The sequence below is a fragment of the Chelonia mydas genome, chromosome 9, assembly GCF_015237465.2.
Source record: "Chelonia mydas isolate rCheMyd1 chromosome 9, rCheMyd1.pri.v2, whole genome shotgun sequence".
Classification (NCBI taxonomy): Eukaryota; Metazoa; Chordata; order Testudines; family Cheloniidae; genus Chelonia; species Chelonia mydas.
Genome location: NC_057855.1, coordinates 9178871 through 9192211, shown reverse-complemented (window position 1 = coordinate 9192211; position 13341 = coordinate 9178871). Strand labels below are relative to the sequence as shown.

The 13341-nt window shown below is 47.9% G+C and overlaps 1 protein-coding gene across 2 annotated transcripts in view; it reads right to left on the bottom strand.

Moving 5' to 3' along the window:
- The window catches only part of MCF2L2 (MCF.2 cell line derived transforming sequence-like 2), a 320576-nt gene that overhangs the window by 228687 nt on the left and 78548 nt on the right, over window positions 1-13341 (bottom strand). For both annotated transcript variants that reach the window (XM_037908688.2, XM_043522397.1), the window contains one exon: window positions 11134-11217. In XM_037908688.2, coding sequence (XP_037764616.1) covers window positions 11134-11217 — 84 coding nt within the window. The remainder of the gene's footprint in view (window positions 1-11133; window positions 11218-13341) is intronic.

The following is a 13341-nucleotide window of genomic DNA, read 5'->3' as shown; positions in this document are numbered from 1 at the left end:
AAATGCTGAATGAGCAACTGCAACATATACAGCAGAGATAAACAGAAGATGCTGAGCAGAACCTCAAACACCTGTGCTACTCTCAGGCAAAGTCCAAGGATTAATTTCATGAAGTCACATGCTACCTTTAGGGCATCAGCATGACGCACCCTCATTAGCTGGAGCTCATTCTTTCCCTATAGGTTATTGCCCCACAGGACTTGGCACAGATGTGGGATCAAAGCCCTACCTGATGGAGAGCCACAAGGAATGGATGTAGTGACAAAAAATACTTAGTGTTTACATAGTTATTGGCACCATCCTGGCACTTAACACACATTGACAGAAATTCCCATGAGGCAGGTAGACTTCACTAGCCTGATTTTACAGTGGGGGAAAAGGGAGGGAGAGAGGTGACATGCACAAAGCCCTAGTAAAAAAGGGGCAGTCCTATCTAAGGTGCTGATATGGTGTCCGTTACCACAGTATCTGAGCACCTCACAACTTGTTTAATGTAAATATTCTCACAACACACCTGTGTGGGTTTTGGAGTTGATGGGTGCTGGAGTGTGTCTGGAGATGCTGAGGTATCTGGAGTAGAGGCGTGGGTGCTGGGGTGAGAGTGCTGGGTGCTAGAGGGGTTGGGATGTCTGGGACTCCTGTTCATCTCCAGTTTGCAGACAGGGAACAGGGCACAGAGTCTACGTGACTTGTGCAGGGTTACAAAGGCAGTCTACAGCAGAGCAAATCTGAGGTTAAGGGCTCTAACCACTGGACCCTCCTTCCTCCATGCTCAGACCACTGGACCATCCCTTTCTCTGACATGCATATAACCAGCTTGTCCACAATCCGGCAAAGTGTCACTGGAGCCCAGAGGAGGACTTCAAGAAGACAGCAGGGAGAATTAAGAAAAATCAGAGAATCAGCACTTCCACTTCTCAGCCCCCAGCTGAGAGGCACAACCCTAACCTGCTGCATTCCCTTCACTTAGGTTTCCTGGATTCTCTTGTATAGAGATTGCCAGGTCTGCTGAACTGTGCTGAATGTTTTCCCAGGCTTGAAGAAGAGCTTTGTGGACCTGGAAACAGCGTCTCTCTCACCAGCTGAAGTGGGTCCAATAAAAGACATTACCGCACCCACCTTGTCTCTCTGAACGATGTGGTAATTCTTTGGTGCTCACCAAATGAGGACGGGGTTGAAGCTATTTCCATTTTTCTTAGCCATCATTAAGTCATCATTTGTGGATTGTAGTGTTTTCCATCTGTGATGGACAGGGCCCTGACCCCCAGTTTCACTCCCACATTGTAACATAGCCAAGAGATAGCCTTCAACAGAGACACCAACTTTTTGTCTCTCTAACTCGTCACTTTAGCACCTCAATCATTGGTGACGCTGCAAAACAGCTGGTTTTCAGACTTTTAGTGTCAAACTAATGTGTCAAACAAAGCCTTTGCAACCAGGTAATTCCACATAGCATGCATCTTTTTATTCAAGGGTTATTATTCAGTTTGTGCGTCAATTACAGGGACACTGTCAGCATAAAAAAAAAATCCTGGATAGGATTCTCCCCTACAATGCATCTTATGTCATTTACAACTGTGCAAACGGAGTGTAAAAAGGTGCCATCCGGACGTGATAGCATTTTATACACTCACATTGCACTGGCATAAACAACTGTGCAAGGTGCAAATCAGTGGAAAAAACAGTATGTATAAAACACTAATGTCCCAGCTGGGTTACTAGACAAGAACAGGTTTCAGAGTAGCAGCCGTGTTAGTCTGTATTCGCAAAAAGAAAAGGAGGACTTGTGGCACCGTAGAGACAAAAAATTTATTTGAGCATAAGCTTTTGTGAGCTACAGCTCCCTTTACACTGAATGCATCCGATGAAGTATTCATAGAAAATTCTGTGTCTGCCAGTGCACATTATGGGTGATTCCTTAGATTAAATTGTTTGGTGTCCGGACTCCTTCAAGCTTATGCTCAAATAAATTTGTTAGTCTCTAAGGTGCCACAAGTACTCCTTTTCTTTAGACAAGAACAGAGACTGTTAAGTAACTAACTAATTTTTAACTCTAATTTGCAAACACTTCATATGCTCCTTGTTTGCTTCTTGCCTTTACTACTGGACTAGTCAGTTTCAGATTCTCATCCACTAGCACAATGTAGTGATGTTTGGACTGCAAACAGGAAAGGGGAAGGTTTGTTTGTTTAAAACACTAGTTCTACTGGAAATTAATTAAAACATGCATGGGAACATTTGTATTGGTCTGAGATTTTGTTGAAGCGTATTCTTACAAAACCTAAATTTGGGGCTATAGGTGACCTGACAATGTTCCTTTCAGATTCCGAATTCATATCACAGAATGGGCACTTTTCAATTTGGCAGCTACAAGACTGCACAAGGCAACAAGAAAACAGCTATTTAAAAGAAAAAAAAAATCCCAACACTCAGCTCTAGCCCCTTTTCCCTTCACTCAGCCAAAAATCATAGACTAAAGATGAGCAAGAAAGTAAACAAACTTGCTTTGCATTAGCCAGCTCTGTCTATTTTAAGGCGTAATCCTTCTTCCATTGAAGTCGAATGGAGTGTTGCCATTGATTTCAATGGAAGCAGAGTGGGTCCTTACCTAGGTTTGCTAAGAAAATGGAACTCTGCTAATACACTTTGTGACACTTTCTCTAAGGAGCTTGTGATTTATTAACAGGCTCTGTCATTGTCAGAACTGACAGACTGGATTCTTCTCTGACAGTAATTACAGATAATTACAACATGTGAAACAGCAGATCAAACAGAAGGAGGGCAGCAACAGTCTTTCTTTTAAACAGCATATTTGCACAGCACGTTATTAATCTATCTGCATTTCAGGAACAGCATCTTACCAGTGGTCCTCCATTCTAATGCACACCTGCTTTCGCCTAAGAATAGCCAGCATTTTTGTACCACCAAACTTTCTGTAATCGGTCCTCCAAAATCAGTGGAGCAAATGCAGCACTCTCATAATCTGTCACATAAAAGTGCAAAAAGTTTATCTGTGTTGTTCCTGCTGCAATCACATAATGAAAGTGTTGTTTTTGAAAGAAGGAAATCATAGAATCATAGAATGGAGGGTAGTGGCTTATAATCAGGAATCTAGCCATGTGAACTTGTGCTCCCATCAGATCTCACAAGCTAAGTGTGGTCGGGTCAAGCTCTGGGATAGGAGACCACCAAGGCATCACTACGTGGTGCACGAAGTGGCGCAGGTGCTTCATTACATGGCACTCTGCAGTCCTTTTCCATAACTGCTGAGTCCCAGACAAGGCTTGTTACACTCTTCCTGGCATAGGCCATACAAACTTTGTTAGTCTGGCAGCCAGAGAGCACTACAGGGTCTGTTTCCAGCAGCTTCAGTAAACAGTCTCCCTTTCATTCATTACCGTTAAGGGTTTGTCCGAACGGTGCATTAGTCCATGCTGCAGAGGTGCAAATTCTAGTGCACACTAGCGTGTCGCACACGAACTTGACATGACTCAGTGTTCCCTCATGCACATTGAAGTAGTCCTGTTTGAAATGGGCCTACATTAGCATGCACTAGGGAACTCCGGGTCTACACCGGCCAGATACTGCACAACACCCTGGCATGCAGTAGAATTTACATCCCTCTAGTGCGGACTAACACATTGTACAGACAAGTCTTTGGTCCTGAATCTCCTGTGCCATGTAATCAACACAAAACCCTCTTGTTAGTCAATGGATAACGGCTCCCATCTGCTCAGAGCCCAGACGAGAGCCAGGTCTCACGTGTGTGTGTTTTGGAGTTGTATAGGGACGGGAAAGACTGGAGTATATCCATAAGAAGACGGCTCAGCAAAGGCACAGGGAGCAGCTGCATGTCACAAAGAGTCAGGGTCATAGCAGGTAACAGAAACTAGGAATGCTGGTCTCCCAGTCCTCTGCTCTAACCCCTGGACTTTCCTATTTGGATGCCCCTGTGTTTTAGATGCAGTTGCTGAAGCCAAAGTAATGCATAGCCAAAAAGTTGACATTATACCATATATACGGTCAAGAACTCAGATTGCATAAACTTCAGCTGGCCTTCCGACACACTTTTATACTGCAGACCAAACACATCTTGTGTTGCCAAGACTGTGCAGAAGACCTCTGTAAGGAAATGGTCAGGACTTTTTTTGCAAGACGTGCAAGACTTCAAGTATTAAAGGCTTCCCTTGGCTCTTCAGCACTGATGCTAGGTGGATGGAAGAAATCTTCTGTCACCCTGAGCTACCCCCTCCGGGGGAGGTGGATCATCTACACTGCCAGAAGAACCCTTTCCGTTGGCGTAGGTAGCGTCTACACCAGCGGTTCTCAACCCATGGCCACTTGCAGCCCAATCAGCACACAGCGGCGGCCCATGTGACATCCTCAGGGCCATAGAGGTAGTATATATATACTGTATGGATGCAGCCCACATAATTCATAGAGAGCTGCATATGCGGCCCACAATGGTAAATAGGTTGAGAACCACTGGTCTATACTGAAGCAATAGCTCTAGTATTTGAAGTGTAGACATACCCTGAGATGACAGAAGCCTGTGAAATATGATAGGCGTATACGGAATGATGGCCCTAAAGTTTAATAATCAGTGGGCGGATGGGCTGGCTGGATTGAGAACGGGATTAATTTGCGGGTGACATTTGTATTTCAAGGTGCCACTTCTGACCACAATCAAAAGCAGAAGTCCTAAAATAGCCCAAGGAACGTCGTTCCTGCTGAACTGGACCTGCCTGCGTATGTTTGTGTTCATGTCACCCCTAGTGGCTGCTCCTACAAAGGGATATATAAGGCTATACCCTCACTGATATAAATCACCATAGACCCTGTGACTTCAATCGAGATAGACCCATTCATATGAGCTGCGGATGTGACCCATAAGGCCGGAGGCTACTACAGGTAATGGAGAGATTCTCTTTTAGTGCGAAAGACAGAAGTCTGCAATTTTGGGGTAGGTCTGAATTCTTTCCCTGCTGATGGCTATTCAGCCAAGGAATTGGTACACCAGAGCATTTGGAATCAGGAAATACTGTAAACCTCAGGAGATTTCCGGTCTGAAAGCAGCCAAACGTCAAAACTCTGAACCATTTGTGGTTCCCCTATCACCAATGAAAAGCAGCACGATGGTAGGAAAAAATGGATGGAACTGCTCAAAACCCAAATGAGGTCACCTAAGTGAGAATTACTTTAACACCAGAATGGGGGGAAAAGAACTCTCAGACCTGTTTTCACTGGATGAAAAACAATCTCTTGGCGGGATGAAAAGGAGGATTGCATTTACAGAGAGAAATGCACCTTTGAGAATCAGGCCACTTTTATCTAGGTGCCTACATGTGGATTTGAGAACCTGGCCCTGGCCACCCAGGTTTGAAAATGTTGGTGTAAGTGTCAAATCCTTGCAAAGAAAACCTACACGCTAGGAACCAGGCATAATCTGATGTCTGTATGAATCTTCTGACAGTTCTGTAACAATGGCTTGGAGCAGTGTGAACTGCCTAATTTATCTCATTGGGGTGCTGCTGACTCTAGAATTTAATGAGGATAGTTGATAAGTGATCTGCAAATGGATGAGTTTCTGACTTTTTGTTATGATCATGGAAGAAAACCTGGAAAACGCTCACCCATCCCCATGTTATTGTGTTTGTTGTGAACGGTCACACACTAATTGAAGAACTGGTGTGGTGGACCTTTAACAAAGGCATCCTTTCTCCAAAATGCTCAGTACTTGTTTGAGTTAGATAGCGGTTAAACAAAAAACCTTCCATGATTTAAAAGAGTCTGGCTTAAAAATCCTTCCCACTTTCAGTTGCTCCCAAGAGCAAAGGAATGAAGTTGAATCTTAGAATTGATTTCGGCTGAAGGGGCAGAAAAAGGCATCGCTTGCTCTGACTGGTCTAGCTGGGTAAGAAATATTTGAAATGTATTCCGACACCGGCTGAGTACCTCCTCCACCGCTCTTGGCCCTGCCCCAAAGGGTGTGGTGCAGCTAGGGTGACCAGGCGTCCGGTTTTCGACTGGAATGCCTGGTCGAAAAGGGACCTTGGTGGCTCCGCTCAGCACCACCGAGCGGGCCATTAGAAGTCCAGTTGGCAGTGCTGCAGAGCTAAGGCAGGCTAGTCCCTATCCGTCCTGGCTCCGCGCTGCACCCCGGAAGCGGCCAGCAGCTCTGGCTTCTAGGTGGGGGGCCACGGGGCTCCGCATGCTGCCCCCGCCCTCCGCACCAGCTCCGCACTCCCATTGGCCGGGAACCGTGGACAATGGGAGCTGCGGGGGCAGTGTCTGCGGGCACGAGCAGAGCACAGAGACGCCTACCGTACCTCCGCCTAAGAGCCGGACCCGCTGGCTGCTTCCGGGGCGTGCAGCGCAGTGCCAGGGCAGGCAGGCAGTCTGCCTCAGACCCGCTGCGCTGGTGACCAGGAGCTGCCTGAGGTAAGCCCGTCCCCCAACCCCGCCCCCCAACCCCCTACCCCAGAGCCCCGCCTGTAACCCAAACCCTTCATCCCCTGGCCCCATCCCAGAGCCTGCGTCCCCCTGCCCAGAGCCTGTACCCCCTCCTGCACCCCATTCCCCTGACCAGCCCTGACCCCCCCAAACCTGGAGCCCCCTCCTACACCCCAAACTCCTCATCCCCAGCCTCACCCTAGAGCCTGCACCCCAAGATGGAGCCCTCACCCCCCCTGCACGCCAACCCCTTGCCCTAGCCCAGAGGACCCCCCCCCCCGCACACCCTGAACCCCTCTGCCCCAGCCCCCTCCTGCACCCCAAACCCCTCATCTCCAGCCCCACCCCAGAACCTGCAACCTCAGCCGGAGCCCTCCCTCCCTCCCGCATCCCAACCCCCTGGCCCCTGCCCCAGCCCAGTGAAAGTGAGTCACCGTGGGGAGAGCAAGCCACAGAGGGAGGGGGAATGTAGTGAATGGGGGTCAGGGCCTCAGGAAAGGAGCGGGGCTAGGGTGTTCAGTTTCGTGCGATTAGAAAGTTGGCCACCCTAGGTGCAGAGCAGAGCAGAGCTGAGACCAGCTGAGGGCCCGCTGCATAGGAATGGCTTGTCAGACCCATTTCCTTGTAGGCTCAGAGCAGTCACTGATTCATGGGCAGGAGCACCGTGGGACTGACCTGGGTGGACTAAGGTCACTGTTGCAGTTGCTGTGTCAGTGTTTGTCATCTGCTCTGACACTGCAATAGGAGACAATACGGAGCTTGGAGCAACTGAAATCGCCTTCGGGGTGTGGGGGTGAATGCAGGCACTTTTATGTGGGATAAGAGGGAAGGTCCTCTCATGGACCAGTAACTGGTTTGCCAGAAGCTGGGAATGGACAGAGGACGGATCACTGATGGCCTGTTCTGTTCATTCCCTCTGGGGCACCTGGCATTGGCCACTGTTGGAAGACAGGATACTGGGCTAGAACAGGGGTGGGCAAACTATGGCCCAGGGTCTGCATCCGGCCCTTCAGACTTTTTAATCTGGCCCTCAAACTCCTGCCAGAGAGCGGGGTCCCGGGCTTGCCCCGCTCCCCCTGTGTCGTAGCTCCACACGGCTCCTGGAAGCAGCAGCATGTCCCCCCTCCAGCTCCTACGCGTAGGGGCAGTCAGGGGGATCTGCACACTGCCCCCACTCCAAGCACCACCCCCGCAGCTCCCGTTGGCCGCCCTCCGAACCCCTCGGTCCCACCCTCCTGCCCCCCAGAGCCCACACCTCAGCTGGAGCCCTTACCCCCTCCTGCACCCCAACCCCCAATTTCTTGAACATTCATGGCCCGCCATACAATGTCCATACCCAGCTGTGGCCCTTGGGCCAAAAAGTTTGCCCACCCCTGGGCTCGATGGATCATTGCTCTGACTCAGTATGGCTGTTCTTGTGGGTGTGTGTTGTGTAGTTTGTTAGGCACGATAGGGGGATGCCACAGTATTGGCAACACCAGAATGAGCGAATGCAGAAGAGGAGCGAAGGAGCCAGTTCACTCTCCACGCCGTCCTCGGCCTGCCTGCGGACTGAAGATAGTCATCAATGGTGGTTGTCAGATGAACACTGGGAGTCAGACAGAAACCCTCTGAACCAGCCCCTCTCCCATGGAGATAAGATCGAATCGTCACTCAACGACACCATTTAAATCATGAGCAAAACCCAGAGGCTGGAGTGAGGAGAATGGTTTAAAAAAGCCACTGTGGCTGAGTCACCACCAGACAGACCCCAACTCCCCCGGCTCTCAGCCATGGCCAGGCTGCTTCTCACATCACCATGCAGTGCCGTATATTACACACTGAAATAGGTCACTGGGGTGAGGGTTGGACCAAACAAGTTTAGAGTTACAGAGCTGGGCTCGTGGATACCTGGCTTCCCTCTTCCCCAAAGCACAGACAAACTGTCTTCTCCATAGCCCCGTAACACTGCCAGCTGGAGTGCCAGCACTCTGTCCTCTGCCTAATCCAGCCTGCTCTAGGGCCCGTCGGTCGCTGTTCGATGAACAGGGCTCTTCTTCAACCAGCCCTGTAGCCGGGGGAGGGGGGCTGTCTCTCTGCATGGCTCTGGTCCATCCTCAGGGTAGGGGGCTCTGTCCTCCGGGCAAGAGCCGACTGGGAGGGTGGGTTTTGCCCCTGCAAAGCTGCCTTTGGGCATGGAAAGAAGGCGGCACAGGAAGTCCCTTAACTACAGGATTTGGGGTGGAGGTTCTGGGGACAGGTTACAGGGCCCTATGTTGCCGACGTTGCCCTGTACAACAATTGCAGGTACTACCCTTACCTGCTGGGGGAGCTCTTTGGCTCCTTTGCCAATTGACAGCTCCAGAGAGGTCAGCTGACTTCAGCGTTGGGAGGAAAGGATGGGGGTGCTCTTGACTCACAGGCTCTCTTCCTGATTGTCACTCAAGCAGGGAAACCCAACCACCCATGCAGAGATGTACATGGGGCACTGCCACCTCCTGGCATCACTTTCCAGCAACCTCACCCCCACATATGGCACCAGAGGAGGTGCCTGGATCTCCATCTCTGTGGAGGAGATGGGGCTGGGCACAGAAGGGTAGCTGTATCTGTAGAGTGTGCCTGAGTCAAGGTTTGTCTCTATGGGACTTGCACGCACCTGCCTCCCCCCTGGAACATCTTGGGAAGTTACCCAGAAAGCTCCAGAGAGTCCTGGCTCTAAACAGCACTGAGATACAGCACTGCAACAGCAGGATAGGCTCAAACGATCTCGTTGCAATACATTAATCTCTCGTTAAACTCATCTACCCAGAAGAGTACAAAATTTCTGCAACTTGCATTTCCCACTTGTATCTTAGCTGTAGTCCTCGTCACATGGTTTTAACTTACTGTAATTTAGTAATAATTATCCATGTTTCTGTCTGTAGATTATTAAAGAAGATTTTTTTTTAAATCCTGTTAACTTCATTATCATTACCCGCATTTTAGAAATGGGAAAACTGAGCCTCAAATACATTGAGTGACATATCCAAGGTAACATAGCAGCATCAGAACTCAAACCTAAGTTTCCCGATTCCAAAACTCAGTCAAACCCACCTGACTTGCTAGACACATTGTTTAGGGCTGTCTGATCCAGCAAGGTGCTGAGTAGGGCTGGCTGGAAAACAAGAATTCCATTTTGTGAAAACTTCAAGGTTTTGGAATTTGTTTTTGTTCTGCGTTGGAACAAAACTGAGATCTTTTGAAATTCTTCATGAAAAGAAAAAAGAAAACGGGGAGACACCCACCCAAAATAGCCTGTGGTTAAAGTATTCATCAAGTCTCCACTCCACTTGAGTCTCAGTGGCCCAACACATATTTCCCAAGTCCTTGCTCTCAATCAAGCAGAGCATAGCCTTGAACCTAGGTCGCCCACATACCAACTGAGTGATCTAACCACTGGGCTACTGAGATTCTGAGATGGGTCTCTCTCATACGTATTTTGACCATAAATTCCATCCTGGACCACTGAAACTAAAACATTTCAGTTTTGGCAAATACGCATTTCCTACAAAAAGCATTTTGTCGAGAAATTCCCAACCAGCTCTCATGCAGAGCGCCCTCCGGTCCACTCCTCACTGGAATTGCTCAGCACCTTGCAGAACAGGGCCCTGAACTTTTCTGAGCCTCGGTTTGGTAAACCAGAAGTGGAGGTGTTTCCCTACTATGTGCGAGAGGCAGTGCTAAATCATAAGAATGCTCATCATTTGCATTGATATGCACACCCTCAACAGGCCAATCTGCATGAACAGAGCTGGATGAATCCTACAAAGTGCAAGACCATTCGTTTGAATAAAAGACACAAACTTGCCATAATGCTATTTGTGACGCTTTCATTCGGTGTTTGAGGACATTCATAAAAGTGAATTTTTGTTTGGAGAAAGAGAAAGTGCCTTAAATTTGAGGATCTAAAAGCACATTACAGTTATGAATGAGTGAAACCTCAGGCAGGGAAGCAAAATCCCTGTTTTATCGATGAGGAAACGGAGGCAGAGAAGTTAAGTGACTTGCCACAGGTCATCCAGGCAGTCAGCGGCACAGACAATTCAAAAACCTATACCATAATTCTTAGTCCTCTGCTGTAGACAAAATATTGATGCTAAATTGTTGGTTACACACTAAGTAAACATTTAACGATCAACTAGCTCTCTTAGGAGTCACGTCCTTTTGGGGTTTCTGTAAAGTGTCATGCAAACCTGGGGAACAATAGAAGAAATGCGAAATAATCACAAACCATTTGAAAAGATGATCGCCTTATATTTCAAGTGAATCATTCCTAACACAAAACCAGTTGGGGGATGGACACACCAAGCTCCCAAACAAACCAAATACACCATGTGAAACATATATACACCTTTTGAAAATATAAATAAACGCTACGTTAGTTTCTTGCCTTCTAAATCTAATTGATATCTAATTGATTGGAAGTGGGGGGGGGGGGGGGGCGGAGGGAGGACTGTTGCCTGAAAACCAAGAACTAGGAGGTGGTGTTTAATCAACTCCACATACTACCAAGGAGAAATATTAACCATTCTGTCCATGGACAACATTGAATAGGTTGTTGCCACTGCAATGCAGAGCTGGGAGGATGCGGAACAGCCAATGTGGCAGATCTCAGCAGGTTTCCAAAAGAATCCAAGAATACAATTTAAATTCAGTCCTTACCTGACAGGATGGCAAATTGCCTGTGGAGCTGCTCAATTATATCCACTGCGACCAGCGGCCTTATCTCCTGCTGCATGATTTCATCTGTACAAGTGAAAAGAGAAACCCTCACTGAGTTAACCAGACCCTTCACCCTCCATTAGAACCCAGCAAGACAAAGGATATACTCAGAGGTTAAGAGCCTGGCATAATCGTTGGCTCAAATGTTATCATATGACTCTTCACAGTGGAGAAGCTTATGATACAGAAAGTCCCATCTCCAGCCCAGTTACTTTATCTATTGTCCTGTGTTTGCAGAGCGCGCGTTTCATAAAGTGACTCCAATAGATTTAGCAGAGCTTGTCACAAGTTTGCTCAAGACGACGGGCCTCTCTTTGCAACTTCATGTTCCACATTAAGCCACTGCATCTGGGCTCCCAGATAAAGCAGCATTTCAGTCCTTTGAAACAGTGATGGCTATTTTAGATACAGTACCATGTTCCACCCCCACCCCCTTTCCTTTGCACGCCACAGAAGGGCTTTTTGAGTAACTGACCAGCCCCCTTCCCCCCACCCCGCTTCCTTTGCTGATGTTTTTTTCTCAAAAAGAAAATACATTGCCCAAGGAGGAAATAAGGAACTATGGGGCTTTCTTCTCACCAAAACAAAGCCTGCTCTTTTGAAGTAAAGATTTAAAAGTAGCTAAAGATAGCAAGAGGAAGGGTGCATCAATCTGCGGATTCTAACTGGATGCATTTAGTGGTCAGGAACCACAATCTTACACTGAACGAGTTAGATTCTTTCCTCTCCAGAATGTGGGGCCTCACGGGCTTATTTCAGCTTGGCTCTGAAACGGTTCATTTACAGGGGGCTAGATCGGCGTTTCTTAACGTTTGCCAGCCAGGTCCAATTGTACTAGGTGCTGTACAAACATATAGTAGGAGACAGTCCTGGCCCTGCAGGGTGTACAGGATAAATAGACAGAACAAAGGATGAAGGAAGGAAGCACAATATCCCCATTTTACAGATGGGGAACTGAGGTCCAGAGAGACTAAGTGACTCGCTCAAAATCACTTAGGGCCTGCATGGCAGAGCTCTGAATTAAGCCTATTTCTCCGACGTCTCAATCCACTGCTTTAACCACAAGTCCATCTTTCCTCTCAATATACAGGCATTAGAACGTCAGAACTTCAAGTGCCACCTATAATCTGGGGCGAACTTGCCAATAGGGTCAGAGGGACCCATCTCAGCAGCTTTCCAAAACGCTGGGATTACGGTGCTGGTCTTTAAACTGAGCAACATCAACTGGTAAAACATCCTGCCTCCCCTCATTCTCTGCAAATATACGGCTCTGGCCTGGTTTCAGCAGATCAATTTGAGCCCAGTGAATCCTGCCAAAGCTTTAAGACAGGCTAACCGGAGGGTGCTAGGGTCGTTGCCCTCTTACAGAAAGATGAGTAAATATATGCAGAGAATGCGGAGTAGCTTCTGCTCCAGGCATCAAATGCAAAGGAAAAAAAAAGTCCATGCAACAGAACAGTCTCTCTCTAGGGACACGAGCCTGCAAACCCTCACCCACAGGAGCCAGGGTCTGCAGGACTGGGCCTCCACAGAGTCGAATAAATTAGCCAAGGGGGCTATGATGTTAAATTAACCCCCGACTCAAGATCTCCAACTGGCACAATCATTTACGATGGCTGCTGAGTGCTGCTTACCCTCATTTCTGTGGTTACTTAGGTATTCTTCTCACTGACAGAGCAAAGAGTTAGAAAAGTACCAGGATTCAGTCCTTCTCGCTGCAGGCAGACAGGAGGTTACTATGATGATGCATCTCTCCTTAAAAATTACTTCCCAGAACAGTGTTTTGGGATAGATCCCATCATCATGGAAACACGCCAACTCACGTGAAGCCTGATTCTCTGGAGCAGCGCTGGTAGCCAAATGGCAAGATGGAAGAAGAGGCTGCCTCCATGGACAGAAGCTTAACACAGTGCCAGGCAGATAAAGCTCATGTAACACTGCAGAGAATAAAGATTTGGTGCAACTTTTTTGAAATCTGATTAATTCCGAGGGAATGGAAACAGAGGTCACTCTCCTTTTCCCCCGCACCCTGGGCCCCTCTTCCCCCTTTCCTCTCATTCTTTTCCTTTTTTGGTTCTTTCAGTCTTTTTTCCAAAAACAAGGGGAGATCAATACAATATAAATTAAAGAAAAGTCGGGGGTGGGGGT